This window comes from Nannospalax galili, unplaced genomic scaffold (assembly GCF_000622305.1).
Source record: "Nannospalax galili isolate Female #2095 unplaced genomic scaffold, S.galili_v1.0 scaffold710, whole genome shotgun sequence".
NCBI lineage: Eukaryota > Metazoa > Chordata > Mammalia > Rodentia > Spalacidae > Nannospalax > Nannospalax galili.
The window spans coordinates 90,904-106,684 of record NW_008328349.1 but is presented as its reverse complement, the minus strand read 5'-3'; the positions used below and the strand labels follow the sequence as shown (position 1 = coordinate 106,684).

Below are 15,781 nucleotides of genomic sequence, written 5' to 3'. Positions count from 1 at the left end.
TGTCATGCAATGCCGTGGAGGTCAGAAGAGGGCTTCAGATTCCCCTGGAAATGGAGTTAAAGACAGTTCATAGCCGCCATGTGGGTGCTGGGAATTGAACCTGGGTCCTCTGCAAGAGCAGTCAGTGCTCTTAACTGCTGAGCCAATGCTCCAGCCCGCCTATATATTTATTTATTTATTTATTTTTTATGTGTATGCATGTATTCCCTGCATGTAGGTAAGTGCACCCACAGAGGTCAGAAGAGGCTGTCGGATCTCCTGGGACTGGAGTTTTGGACAGTTAGTGGCCATGTGGGTACTGGGAATTGAACCCGGGTCTTCTGCAAGAAAAACCAGTGTTGTTAACTGCTGAGCCAGAGGATGTCTATTCTTAAACTGAATCAATGAGCTGTTACCAAATAGTTGTGAAGCCCCTTATGAGTCCAACTGGACAAACCCTTTTGTTCTTAACTTTGGGTATACAAAAGGATTTTTCAAATTTGTCTTTGTAGTGAGTTGGCAGAGCAGGTGAAAGCCTGCCGACCTGAGTTCAACCTCCTCAACACCCATGGTGGACAAAACAGACTCCTGAAAGCTGTCCTCTGATCGCCACACATGTTCCATGACACATGCACACCTGCCCCACCCCATCATACACACATACAACATACACTTTTATTTTATTTATTATTTTTATGTGTATGCATGTACTGCCTGCATGTAGGTAAAGTGCACCCGTGTCATGTGATGCCAGTGGAGGTCAGAAAAGGCTGTCAGGTCCCCTGGAACTGGAGTTATGGACAGTTGTTAGCTGCCATGTGGGTGCTGGGATTTGAACCCGGGTCTTCTGCAAGAACAACCAGTGTTCTTAACCACTGAGCCATCTCCAGCCCACCAGCTTAATTTCTAATTTAAAAACTTTTGTGTAGTTGACAGCGAGACTGAAATTCTCATCATTCACTTCACCTCCTGAGTGCTCGGGTTGTGCGTGTTCTCCAGAACAACTTCACACACTAGTCAAGTACGCTTCCAACTGAACTACATCCTCAGCTGGCTAATTTATTTTAATAGTGCTTGTATTTATTTATTTTGAGGCAGGGTCTCACTGTGTAGCTTTGGCTGTCTTGGAACTTGCTATGTAGACCAGTCTGCCTTTGTCATGACTGCTGGCTTATTCTTTAACTTAAACTACTAAGATACAGTATAGAGATTTGGTTCATTGAGTCTATACTAATTATATTTCCGAAATATGTTAGAGAAACAATGGAATAGATCATGTAGGATAGTTAGAAATTATGTGTATGAACCATAAATTGATGTATTTTTCCTCAGGAGAATTGTGAGGACTGTACACTGTGAGGAGTGTAGCGTGATAATGCTTTGTTTTCCTGTCAGGTTGCACGAGACCCGCTCAGGAGACATCTGCAATGCCTGTGTGCTCCTTGTGAAAAGATGGAAGAAGTTGCCAGCAGGATCAAAAAAAAACTGGAATCATGTAAGTCATCGTTTTTTTCTTCTTGACTAAAGTAATATTAATTTTCCCCTAACTTAGGAAATCTCATGTCGCTACCATGGAAAAGGCTAAAAGAACAAATAAAAACACTAGCTGTGCTCAGACATGATCACTCCCCTTTGCCTTGTTTGGATAGTGCCTCTGGGACACTTGCTAAGGCTGTTTCCAGTGCTCTTGCTGCAGAATTGCAGTGCACATTCAGAAGCTCTTAAGGCTCGATCTAGAATGACATGTTGCTTTGAACTCAAGTGGAAGTAAATGAGCACATAGATTTGGTTTAGTCTTGTGTTTACCAGTTGCTAGTTGTAGACTTCGGCAGGTTACAAAGCTAATAGCTGTCCATAGAGCTACTGTGAGATCTGAATTGAGATCTGTTCCTGTGTATATAAAGTAAAAATACGTGCATGGGCTTCTCTGTCACACAGAGACCTACTTGCCTCTGCCTTCTGAGTGTTGGGATTAAAAGCATGCACCATCACACCCCACTATTTTTAGTTCTGTTGCGACCAGAGCGGTGTTGTAAATGTTCGATTAGCTTTTTGCTTTCTTTTTCATGTCACTGGAATTTTCATTTGTGTGTGTGTGTGTGTGTGTGTGTGTGTGTGTGTGTGTGTGCATGTGCATACACACACACACTTTAGATTTATTTATGTGTCTGTGTGTATGCCATGTGTGTGCAGGTGCTGTGGAAGCCAGAAGAGGATGTCGGCTTCCTTGGAGCTGGAGTTATAAACAGTTGTAAGCTGCTTTATGTGGGTGCTGGGAACTTAGGCCCTCTGCAAGAGCAGTATGTGCTCTTACCCGCTGAACTGTCTCTCCAGGACCTTCATTATATATATATTTTAAACAAATATATAAATATATATATATTTTTTATTTGGTCTTTTTGAGACAGGGTCTCCCTGTAGCCCCAGCTGGCCTGGAACTCACTATGTAGTAGACCAGGCTGGCTTTGAACTCAGAGAGATACGCCGGCCACTACGCCTGGCACAGAATAAATATCAATGACAGATAATGCTTTTTTTGGGCTGGGGATTGAACCTGTGATCTGGTATGTGCTAGACTAAAGCTCTGCCAGCCCAGAGTTGTTAAAATTCTTTCATATATGCTAGCTAGCTTTCTAAATTGTTCTATTTTTTTTTGCTCTTAAAATATTTTTTATTAATTTTTTTGATTTATTTTCATTTTATAGATACGACTGTTTTGCTTGCATGTATGTAAGTGCACCCATACATGCAATGCCCAGACGAGGGAGTTAGACCCCTTAGAACTGGAGTTATAGACAGTTGTTAGCTGTTTGTGGATGCTGAGAACTGAACCCAGGTCCTCTGCAACAACAGCTAATGTGCTTAACTGCTGAGCCATCTCTAACTCCAACCTTGAACTTCTGATCCTCCTTCCTCTGCCTCCCAGTTGCTGAGAATACAAGCGTGAGCCACCACATCTGGCCAAGATACGAAATTTTATCTTTTCTCTATAGTACCCTACACTCTCCTTTGATGGCAATGTTATTATAGTAAGTTTCTGTAGACCTGTTACCTTATTAAATAAAGTTTTCTTTAATACTTAGTGGAGAAGATCAAAATTGTGTTTTGGGTTTTTTCTTTTTTTTTTTTTTAAAGGCAGTGACAGTGTTTTTACATTGAAACCTTAAGAAATAGAACCATGTAGGGCTAGACTACCCTCAGGCTAGAAAAGAGAGGAGCTACTGCTGAGATTGTGTATGTTCAAGGATTGCTATGAAGAATGATCCAAAGACTGATTTCCTACACACTTTATCTGCTTAATAGCTCAGTGAAATAAGTCAAGGTACATGATTTCTCTTCACCTTGATTTTTCTTCAGTATAAGATTCGAATAACAAATCGCCTTCCTGGTTGCTGCTTTGTGGCAAATCAAACATAAAGCTTTAACAGAAAGTTAAAGCTTTTTGTAAATTACAAAGCCTGATCATGTAGAAATGTTAGTTGTTAGGCTTTGATTTTTTTCTCATTTTAGCCATGATTATCCCATACATAAGTCTGTTTAATTTTATTCCCCAGTGGACCCCTATTCTTTTATAGCCCCAGCTGGCCTGGAACTCACTTTGTAGACCAGGGTGACCTCGAACTCAGAGAGATCCGCTTGCCTCTGCCTCCTGAGTGCTTGGATTACAGGCCTGCACCACCACGTCTGGCTGAACCCCTTCTCTTAATTCAAAGGATTTTTCTTTAATGAGTGGATAAATAGTGCTTATTCTTTTATGTCATGTAATGCTTGCAGGTACACTTGAACCTTCAAACAAGTAAACACGAGTCTAAATGATGTTAAGTATTGGCAGTATTTTCTTCCAGGTGGTAGATGCAAGGGCAGGACCCAGTCTAAAGACAGCATTGAAACCAAAGAAAGTGAAAACACTGTCTGGAAACAGGATGAAAAGCAACCAGATCAGTAAACTGCAGAAGGAATTTAAACGCCACAGTGAGTTTGATGCTGAACATTAGTACTGAGAGTAATGAATGCTTCGGTGTTTATTTTTGGCTTGGGGGTGGTGTATAAGCATGGGTAGATCATTTTTCTTACTGCTTTTTTTTGGAGTAGGGATGGGTGATGCTGGCGATCAGTGGGGTAGGCGGGAACTCTAGTACTGAAGTAGCGCGTCCTGATTTTGTAGTCTTAGCCTTTGTACAGCATTATTGACTTGGTAAATATTTTATTTCTTTGACGTCCTAGAGGGGGAGATATATATATATGTATATATCTATATCTATCTATCTGTCTGTCTGTATGTTTGTTTGTTTGTCTTTTTGAGAGACGGTCTCTCTGTAACCTCAGCTGGCCTGGAACTTGCTATGTAGACCACGCTGGCTTTGAACTCACAGAGATCCTCCTGCTCCTGCCTCTGGAGTTCTGGGGTTAAATGCCTGCACCACTATGCCTGGCCGACGCATAGCTAATTTTATATCTTTAAAGGGAGCGGGGCATGGTGGTGCATACCTTTAATCCCAGCATAGGCAGGCAGCTCTCTATGAGATCAGCCTAGGCTACATAGGTAGTTCTAGGCTAGCTGGGCTATGGGGGCAGACCCTGTCTCAAAAAAAAAGAAAAAAGAATTAGGTTGGGTGGACATGCCTTCCTGTAATAAGAACAGTCATGAGACAGACTGGAGATCCCTGGGGCAGGCTAGTTAGCTAGCCTGGTGAAATCAGCAGTGAGCACCAGGTTCAGAGAGACCCTGCCTCAGTAAATAATGACAAGACATCTGATGTCAGCTTTTGGCCTACGCACACATGAGCACTTACACCCTTGTAGAAACACACATATCATGTGAACACATAAACATACACATACACAGTACTTCAAGTAGGTAGCTACTTCATTGCACTGACACTATGATTTTATTGACATTTTATTTTCTACAATAGGCATTGTTTTGGCTTGTTTGCTTGGTGTTATGTAGGAGGAACTTGACTCCTGGAGATGTGCAGCAGAGTAGGCAAATTATTTAACACAGTGTACAGCCAAAACCCAAATTTCCTGAAAGTAACTTTGGAATTCTCAATTCACATGGAATAGAGTGACATCGGGGCTTTACGGTTTAAAGGTGTATGTGTTATATGAGTGATAGATTGTAAGAATGTCAGTGTGTGTACACATGCATGTGTGCCTGCAGTGGCATGCACATGGAGGCCAGAGGACAACCTGAGGGAGTCAGTTCTCTCTACGTTCATGTGGGTTCCAAGGCTCTGGTAGCCAGGTGACCTGCTGAGCCATTTAGTTGGCCCACATGTTCCTTTTACACTCTACCCCTCAAAGGATTTAACTCTACCCTGAATTCTCACTAGATACTTTAATGATCTTTGGGAAAATAGTAATACTTAAAGGGAGGAATTGATTGTTAATAAGGTTTTGTTTTGTTTTTTTGGTCTTTTTGAAACTGGGTCTTCCTGTAGCCCCAGCTGGCCTGAACTCACTATGACTCACTATGTAGACCAGGCTGGCCTTGAACTCATGGAGATCCACCTCCCTCTGCCTCCCAAATGCTGGGATTACATGCTTGCACCATCATGCTGGCATAAGTATTTTCTTAGCTTTTCCCTTAACCATAGGGAAAGTTATGTGTAACTTTTGTTTGCCTTAGGGGAAGATTCTAGTGTTCCTGTGGCATTTCATAGTAGAGCTGTTCTGGGTACTGGTTTGGTGCTGAAAGTTCTTTTGATAAGATGTACGAATTTTGGTGGTTTAGGTATCTTGTGGATTGCTGACGCCTGTGTGTCATAAGACCTTTAAACATTTGAATTTCTCTACACATTAACAAATGTCTTTCTCCTCCTGAAGTGTTTGTGTCCATGTTCTTGTGTCCTCTTGAAACACTGTATAGAGCTTAAAGATGTGGGTGAAGTACAGTTCTTGTCACTAACAAATGTTGTTGTGGCTTTGAAGTAACTGCAAATTTAACAATTTCCCAGTCAAAGAAATGGGAATACTTGTGTAAAAGAGGGTTTTATAAAAAAACAATTTTCTTTTTTTGTTGTGTTTTGGGGGCTGGGGGTAGAGCCCAAGGCCTCAAGCATGATACGCATGTGCTCTAACATGTTCTTTGTTTAAAAAATACTTTTAGGGGCTGGAGAGATGGCTCAGCAGTTAAGAACACTAACTGTTCTTGCAGAAGACCCGGGTTTGAATCCCAGCACCCACATGGCAGCTAACAACTGTCCTTAACTCCAGTTCCAGGGGATCCAATGGCCTTTACTGTCCTCCATGGGCATTGCACGACATGGGTGCACTTACCTACATGCAGACGTAACACTCATACACATGAAATAAAAATAAATAAAATTTAAAAAATACTTTTATTATTCTTTGAAAATTTCATTCATTCATAGTGTATATTGATCATATCCATCCACCACTACTGCCCTCAAGCACATCAAATTCTTACATCAGTGTTAGATTTGGGGTGGGGAGGGGGCTTAGTTTGTAGTACTCACTGGCCCAGAACCCAAGTGTTGAGATTAAAGGCATGTGCCTCCACATTGAACTAATGTTAAATATGTATTGAATTTGGGTTGCTATACAGTAGTTTGTGAAGAACCCCAGGAATTTCTGGAGGTCTGATTAGAAGCCTGTAGCTTGGCATGTTGTCCATCTGCCTTGTGCTCTTGTGATCCCTACGACTCACAGCTTCAATTCTTTGAAAAATTGTCAGATACCCATTCTAGAAGAGTTCTTCACTGTATGTATGTGGCTATTTGTTACATATCCCAATGTCCAAAAGAATTAGATTAAATCATGGGAAACTGCTGCTTTTATATGTAGTTGATATATGAAATTTCAAATGGTTCAAAAGTCATTAAGCACTTTGGATGATGAGGCTACCGCAGCATCATGGGACAGCCTGCTGATGTTATTTGAGAAGTTCTAAAGAAATACTCCACTAGACTTCTTCAAAAATATTCTTGAGGATTTTGTTTTTAGAAGTTGAATGCTATTTATTGAAAGTGCATTAGCATATTAACAACACCAGTGGTACTTTAATGTTTTTTAGATGTTTAATTTTTTTTTTTGGTCTTTTGAGACAGGGTCTCCCTATAGCCCCAGCTGTCCTGGAACTCACTATGTAGACCAGGGTGGCCTTGAACTCACAGAGACCTGTCTGCCTCTGCCTCCCGAGTGCTGGGATTAAAGGCGTGTGCACCACCATGCCTGGCAGTTTCAAGGTATTTTTACTTTTAATTTTGTGTGTGTGTGTGCACGTGTGTGCGTGTGCTCGCCCGTTCCTTTGAGAAACGAAACTGTAGGATCCCCCAGGAGCTGTAGTTAAAGGCATCTGTGAGCTCTACGTGACATGGTTACTGGAAATTGCTGGTCCTGGAAGAAGAGTATATGCTCTTAAACCCTCAGGCATCTCTCCAGCCCCAAGCTTTGATGTGTAATAAATACCGCGTGATTATTTGTTTCAGAGTTAGAAGACCGTTGTATCCACTTGTCCTGGACGAGTCAGGTAGCCGTTGATGAAAGAGAGCTGCGTGATAAGCTCCTGCATTTACAAGGTGGCCATTGGCTGTGATCACAGCAGTAGTGCATCTCAGTGACCATCAACCAAAAGATTTTATTTTCTGATTTTAATACGAAGATGGGCAAAAATGCTGGTTTAATTCTGAGCTAGTAAATTGCCTTTATTATTAATTTTCCTTTATAGAGAAGACATTTCTTGTTGGCTGAAACTAGGGGTTTTTTGTTTGCTTAGTTTTTTGAAGTTTAATTCTGTCATGGCTTGGTATAGGTTTCTTTGGATTTCTTCTGGTGGCTTTTCTCTAGCTTTTTTTTTTTTTTTTTTGGTTTAGCAAGGCAAAATTTTTATTATGGTTGACCGGGCTATCTTATGTTAGGAATAGAAGCCTTTTCTAGCTTTTTTTTCTCAGCTCCTTGAAACAAGTTTATGTCTGACCAGATCTGATGCAGCCAGCCAGTGTCTTGATTTTTTTCCTCCGGCTCCCTCCAGGAGCACTGTGGTCTGGACATGCTCTTTCCTCTCTGTCTCAGCTCCCTGCTTTCTGTTACTCGGTTGGGTGATGGTGGTTCTTTCTTCTAGGTGACTGCTCTGCTGTTGAGATCCTTCACTAAACTTCCTGTGTCATTTATGTTCAGGTTTTTTTTTTTTTTGTCTTACTGAGACAGGGTCACCCTGTAGCCCAGGCTGGCCTGCTTCTGCCTCCCGAATGTTGGGGCTATAGGTGTGCACTGTCACACCTGAGAGAAATTTTTCATTTTTGAAAAAATCCTCACCCCGGGTCTGGAGAGATGAGATGGCTCAGCAGTTAAGAGCACTGACTGCTCTTTCAGAGGACCCAGGTTCGAATTTCTGCACCCACATGGTGGCTAACAGCCATCTGTAACTCTAGTTCAGGAGATCTGGTGCCGCCTTCTGACCTCCATGAGCAGTGCAAGACACGGGTGCACTTATACACATGTAGACAATACACTTATACACATAAAATAAAAATAATAAAATATTAAAAAAAACAAAAAACTTCACCCCCCGAGCAAAAGCTTCCTATTTGCTGGAGTTGCAAATGTTTCTCGTTGCTCTGTTCCTTTGGTAGGTTGTTTCAAAACCTTTGTCAGTGATTTTAATGGGCTGTGTTTACCATCTGCTTCAATTGGAGAGTTCTTCTTGGTTTTTACTGTGATTTTTCTTTTTTTAATTGAAATATGGACATTTTTAGATACATTGTAATCTAAACTAATCTCATCTGGGTTTTTGCTGTTTGTGTGTGTGGTGATGTGGTGATGTTTTGCTTTGAGATGTGGTCCCCATTGGCACAGGCTGACCTAGACCTTGGTAGCAATCATCCTGCCTCTGCCTCCAGTGCTAGGACTGTAGCTGGAAAGCACATGTGGTCACAGATGGGAAGTGGGAAGCACAAACCACGTGGTTTGAACCTTTTTTTTTTTTTTGAGATTGTGTCTCATACTCTAGGCTGGCCTTGCTATGTAGCCAGGATGACCTCTACTTTCTGATCCTCGTTCATCCTCCCCAAAGCTGGGGATTGAACCCAGGGCTTCATGGGACGCAACCAGTCTACCAACAGAGCTACTCCCCTGCACTTAAGCTTGTTTAAACTGCAAGGAAGGAAGAAGGTGCCATCACCTTCTTACTGATGTGTTGTTAGAAGACAGGCTCTCTCTTGATCCATATCCAGAATGTGGCTCAGTTTTCCTTGGTGCTTAGTGTTGGAGTTAGGCACCTATGTGATGAGGGGTGGCCTTGTTCTGTGGGTCATAAAAGTCCTAGCTCTTAACTAGGCTTGCTGTGACAGCACCCTGGTTCAGAGTACTAAGTGGAGAGTGGTGGTCACAGTGTCTCCAGTGCAGAGCTGCAACACAGTGGTTACTACCTGAAATTTAAATGTTCCATGAGGCTGTGCTTGTTCTAGTTCTTTGATTAACAAAAGCAGCCCTTTGTTGTCTGTCTCAACACGGATGCATTTTGTGTGTATGGGCTTGTGAGGGTCAGAGGACAGCCCAAGGGAGTCAGTGCTCTCCTACCATGTAGATTTTGGGAATTTAACTCCGGTCATCAGATGAGTGACAAGTGCGTTTTTTAAAAAAATGTTTATTTTATAGTATTTTTTGTATGTATGAATGTATATATGTATGAGCAGTGTGTGTGTGTATGTATGTATGTATGTATGTATGTATGTATGAATGTTGCCTGCATGCATGTAAATGCACCCGTGTCGTGCAGGGCCTGTGGCAGTCAGAAGTGTTGGATCTGCTGGGACTGGAGTTATGAACGGTTGTTAGTGGGTGATGGGAATTGAATCCGGGCCCTATGCAAGAGCAGTCAGTGCCCTTAACTGCTGAGCCATCTCACTGTCTCACACACCCCACCCCACCCCACCCATCACCTGTACCCATTGGTATTTCTGGGTTCTTGCTGCTTTAGTGTCAAGGTTGGGATTTATGAGGCAAAAACTTGGTTATATCTGGGAGTGGTAACATGTACCTCGAAAGCCCAGCTCTCCGGAGGTTTAGGCTGGAAGATTCCATAGCCATAAGTTCCAGACCAGCTAAGGCTACATAGTTAAGACCTTTCTCGAAACAACCAAAGAAAACAGGCACTGCCACTGTGTCCTCCTTCGCTGGGTCTGGAGCTCCCTAGGTGATCGTGTTTTAAACTGGTTTTATATGTCATGCCCAGGGTTTCTAGTTTTATAAGTACGAGGAATAGGAGGGGACATGTGTCTATTCTGTCTTGTTGAAAGCAGTAATGCTCCTTTTCATTCAGAGATGCTCAAGTATCAAATATTAGTGGTATAAAAATACTTTTATGCTGGGTATGGTGGTGCACGCTTTTAATCCCATCACTCAGGAGGTAGAGGCAGACGATCTCTCTGAGTTCAAGGCCAGCCTGTTCTACATAACGAGCTCCAGGCCAGCTGAAGCTACAGGGAAACCCTGTCTCAAAAAAAAGAAAAAAAAAACTTATTAACCAATTCATTTGTGACGTCTTCATGTCATGCCCTGACTTGCAGTTCTTTGACTTTGTGGTGGTACAAACACTGCGCAGCAGTAGAAATGATACTTCACATTTCAGTCTCTTCCCCTGCCAGATGCATGTCTGACTTTCTAATGAAATGGTGGTGCTGCAGGCCCCCGTCAGCTGTGGTATCAGTCAGGCCTGCAGATGAGCTCCTCTGTGTGCTGAGCTCTGTGGTTTGGTGGGTTAGAGGTGCCAAGTATGTTTTCAACTGAACATGTGCTTTTGCTGGGTTCCTCTGGGCTGTGGCCCCATGTGAGACCTAGAACAGCACTCAAAGTTGCAGGTGATGAAACTAAAAACTTATGTTTTTATTGCAGATTCTGATGCTCACAGTACCACCTCAAGTGCCTCTCCAGCCCAATCTCCATGTTATAGTAACCAGTCAGATGATGGCTCAGACACAGAGGTGGCTTCCAGCTCCAACAGAACTCCAGTCTTTTCCTTTTTAGATCTTACGTACTGGAAAAGGTAAGGCCACAGACATCTTGCCTAGTCAGCCGCACCGTCAGCAGTGCTGGCTAATGGCTGTGACACATGGGGGAAGTGGGTTAGCAGGGACTAAGCAGAAGTATATCACAATCTTGATGTAGTAAAGCTAAATATTATGAAGATTATTTTATAGATTCAGGGTAATTATGGTCAGAATTACAGAATTCTTGTAGAACTTGACAACTTAAGTTAAATCTTACTTAGGAGAGTAAAGCTGAAGAAAAGGAAGTTGATATGCTTATCCTATGATGTCATGACATGTTACCAAGGCATAGTTTATGTAATGTGCTTTGAAGATAGCATTCTGGAGTCTGAAGTCAAGCTCGCAGTTTATGTATGGAAACCTGTTAATGTGGTGCATGAAGTAGGTGTGGGTCAGTGGGGGGAGGGATTATTCATGGATGCTTCTAGGAGTACTGTAAACAACATGGCATGTATGTGGACAGTTGTCTTGAATCCCTACTTATACCATATACCAGAGTAAGTTGTAGACATATTGGTAGAAAGCAATGACTTTTGAGTAGGAACCTATGTTTTTGGTTTTGTCTTTTCCTGTTTTTTTGAGACAGGGTCTCCTTATTGCCCCAGTTGGCCTGGAACTTCTGTGTAGAACAGGCTGGTCTTGTGAGATCTGCCTGTCTCTGCCTCCTGAGTGCTAGGATTAAAGGTATGCGCCACCATGCCTGGCTTAGCATTGTGTTTCTTATAAAAAGTACTAAGCACAGGGGCTGGAGAGGTGGCTCAGTGGTTAAGAGCACTGACTGCTCTTTGCAGAGGACCCAGATTGGATTCCCAGCACCCACATGGCGGCTGCGAACCGTCCTTAACTCCAGTTCCGGGGGAATCCGAAGCCTTCTTCTGACTTCCACTGGCATTGCAGGACATGAGTGCACTCACACACATGCAGGCAATACACGTATACACATAAAATAAAAACAATAAATAAAATTCTTTTTAAAGTACTAAGCATAAAAGAAAACCATGCTGTTTGATTGTATTAGGAATTTAACTGTGAAATTATATGATAGTGTAAGAATGAAATAAGATGTACCAAAGATGTACCACATACCTGACTAGGGATTCATCTGGGATTCATAGAGCTGTAAAAGAAGTGAAAGATAAACCAACAGGAAATACTACCTTTAGATGGGTGGAGAAATGGAACAAGGAAAAGCATGAGTGCAGATTATGAAGCATCAAGATGCTCTTTATTGGGACAGACGACTAGAGCCATGTTGCTAATTGTTATTTTAAAGTAAAGTTTGAGGTCTTCCCATTTCTCTATCCTAGAAACTTAACTTAGGCCTTTAGGAATTGATGTGTATAGGAGCAGTTATAATAGCAAAAACTGTCCATTCAAACCCGTCTGTTCAAAAGGGTGGACAAGGCCTAAGGACCAATCTGAGTTTGATTCCCAAGACCCTGGGCAGGAGGAGAGAACTTGACTCCCACAAGTTGTCCTCTGACCTACAGATGTCCACACCGATGTTCTCTCTGTCACTTGTCTCTGTCTGTCTCTCTCACACACAAATCATAATTCAAAAGAATGGGTAGCAGGATAGGATAGATAACACGCGTCTCTAATCTCACTTGAGAGGTAGAGGCAGGAGAATCAGTTCAAGGACATCCTCGGCTCTATAGGGAGCTTGAGGCTAGTGTGGACCCCACAGCTCCAAAATGGTGGATAGAGATTCTTGTACATATTAGACTAGTATGCGTATGTTAAAATGAAGTGTTAACAGCTGTGTAATAATAATGCAATGCTGAGTAAGAAGTTGCAGAAAACATTGTCATCCTATATTTGTGTTTTCATTGATGGGTAATTCAGCAGTATGTTAAGAGCTCTAAGCATGTAATAAAACTGATATATAAAGGAAGAGGGAGCCAGGTATGGTGATACATGCCTGTGAGGTGGAGGTAGAGGGGTCTGAAATTCATGGCTTGGCTGAGAGCAGTCCAGGTGATAGTTTGGGAGTGGTTTGCCTCGATTGCATGTGATCTGTGAATGTTCTTGTGCTGTCAGTTTTAATGCCTTGGTGCTTTCTTTGTCTGACATTTAATTAAAGCTACTGACAACATCTTGTTTAACCAGACTGTTTCTGGAGGAAATAGTTAACAGCTTTAGGAGTAGCCCTTAAACTGCTGCTTCTCAAAATGCTCTTTTCTTCAATATTTGAGAAAGTTGCAGCGTAGCTTTAAAAGGACCCGGGTAATTCTCATTCCTTCGTTGAGTGGGATCGCTGGGTAAGCACCTCACTCGAGGAGAGGTGATAAGGTGGAAGCAGAACCTTTGGATCTCGGGGTCATGCGGGTGACGGCCAGTGGCTTTTCTTGGTGTTCTGCCGTTTCTGTTTTGTAATGTGTTTTGTTCTCCATATTCTTCTTCTAGACAGAAGATATGCTGTGGGATCATCTACAAGGGCCGTTTTGGGGAAGTCCTCATCGACACACATCTCTTCAAGCCGTGCTGCAGCAGTAAGAAGGCAGCTGCTGAGAAGCCCGCGGAGCAGGGGCCAGCGCCTCTGCCGATCTCCACGCAGGAATGGTGACTGGGGTCATGTAGAAGGGAGCAAAAAGTGGCTTACATTTTTAAAAGGCCATAAAGCAACAAACTGACCCTCCTGTTTTTGACTTGGATACCTGCTATTCTGCCAAAAGACATTTTCTAGAATAGTTTTTATGGGTTATTTTCTTTCCCAGTCCAGCAAACTGAAGCCAGTGTCTAGCTTACTGCAAGAAAAAAAGAAGTGTACATAATATTTAAGATGCTGAGTATTTCATAGGAAAGCTGAATGCTGCTGTAAAGTGCTCTTTTAAGTCTTTTCTTTTTCATCCCCTTCTAATGAATGAAATTAGGGGAATTTCAGGGGACAGAGATGGGATTTGTATGATAAACCGTGTGTAGTTGTAGTCTTTCTATATGGAGAGGCAGTGGTTGGGGCGGTTTTTAAGATGGCTGGCTACATGTTTTCGCTCAATAATTTGTCACAGCTCAGTAGCATGGTCTTCCCCTAGAGGTAGCTATTCTGAAATACTAAGGTCCTGCCAGGACTCAGGCCTATACTACTGATTATTTAGCAGGACAGGTGAGCTTTCTGCAAATAGCTTGAGGGAGGAAGCAATGTCTAAACACACAGGTAGCTTCTTGCATGGCCTACCTTCGTCCTAGTGTTGGTAAGATTTATGTGAGAACTAAAGCAGAACTAGAGCTGGGGAAAGGCAAGCCTGTAGGGTAGACGAGGTCCTATCCGCATAGTACCAAAGCATCAGCACATTGTAGAGAGCACACGCTTAGAAACGTTAAACTAGCTAAACAAACATGCAGGTCCTCAGGGCGGTATGGAATGCAGTTGATACTCTTGGGGCACACTTCTTAGAGGACTTGCGGTGTATAAATAATTGACATTGGTGTTGACTGGGATTCATTGAAATCCATACAATTCAGTTTTAGCTCTGGATTACCTCAGTTGACCTTTGTGGAGGTTTTATCTGTAGAGTAGCTGTTTGTTATAACCTTTTTAGGGTTTTGGGGTTTTGTTTTTCTTTTTTGTTTTTTTCCTTCTTCCACTATTTAAAGTTCACTAGAAGAGGTGTGTTAAGGCTAAGGTGGTTGGTTGGATTTGCCTTGGAGTTGGACTTCTGGGCATTGTGAGCTGAGTAAGGAGCTCCTCACAACAGATCTCACTGTGGGCTCCACAGTTGAACCCAGCCAACCTAGTCAAGACTCTCTGTTGCTTCTTTCTAAAAGTTTAGGAAAAATAAAGCGCCACTTCAGACTTCTCATTGAGGGAGGGGCACGTGCCTGCCTTAGGATTCCTTGACTCGTGCTTATTTTAAAAACTGGATTTTTAAAGTCAGATAGTATATCACAATAAAGGAGTGAGCCACTTTTTATGGGCGCCTATCATCTTATAATTCTACATTCTGTATTTCTTCCTTTGGGAACAAACTTACCTAGTACAAGCCACCATGTGCAGACTGCCCAGCGAGCCAGGCAGCTCTTCACACCTCTGTGTAGTTCAGAGTCCAGCCATTACCATCCCCCGGAGTTACTTTGTCATTTTTTTTGGACATTTTGGCTGCAGTATTGGTGGTAGAATATACTGATAGATCATCTCTTTTTTTGTTTTTTGTTTTTTTTTCTTCCACTATTTAAAGTTCACTAGAACAGGTGTGTTAAGGCTAAGGTGGTTGGTTGGATTTGGCTTGGAGTTGGACTTCTGGGCATCATGAGCTGAGTAAGGAGCTCCTCACAGCAGATCTCACTGTGGGCTCCTCAGTTGAACCCAGCCAACCTAGCCAAGACTCTCTGTTGCCTCTTTCTAAAAGTTCAGGAAAAATAAAGCGCCACTTCAGACTTCTCATTGAGGGAGGGGCACGTGCCTGCCTTAGGGTTCCTTGACTCGTGCTTATTTTAAAAACTGGATTTTTAAAGTCAGATAGTATGTCACAATAAAGGAGTGAGTGAGCCACTTTTTATGGGCGCCCGTCGTTTTATAGTTCTACATTGTGTAGTTCTTCCTGTGGGAACAAACCTACCTAGTACAAGCCACCATGCGCAGACTGCCCAGCGAGCCGGGCAGCTCTTCACACCTCTGTAGTTCAGAGTCCAGCCATTACCATCCCCGAGTTACTTTGTCATGGTTTTTGTACATTTTGGCTGCAGTATTGGTGGTAGAATATACTGATGGATCATCTCTTTCTGTATTTATTTATTTATTACTAGACCTCAACCACAGTCTTCTTCCCTCCACTCTCTGCCTGTAGGATGTA

The 15,781-nt window shown here is 42.5% G+C and overlaps 1 protein-coding gene across 2 annotated transcripts in view; it reads left to right on the top strand.

The window, feature by feature from the left end:
* The window catches only part of Sinhcaf (SIN3-HDAC complex associated factor), a 26,971-nt gene extending 13,235 nt beyond the window's left edge, over window positions 1-13,736 (top strand). For both annotated transcript variants that reach the window (XM_008826966.2, XM_017796509.2), the window contains exons 3-6: window positions 1,375-1,474; window positions 3,825-3,951; window positions 10,837-10,987; window positions 13,398-13,736. In XM_008826966.2, the coding sequence (XP_008825188.1) occupies window positions 1,375-1,474; window positions 3,825-3,951; window positions 10,837-10,987; window positions 13,398-13,557 (538 nt within the window). In that variant the 3' untranslated portion in view covers window positions 13,558-13,736. The remainder of the gene's footprint in view (window positions 1-1,374; window positions 1,475-3,824; window positions 3,952-10,836; window positions 10,988-13,397) is intronic.
* Window positions 13,737-15,781: the final 2,045 nt, after the last annotated feature.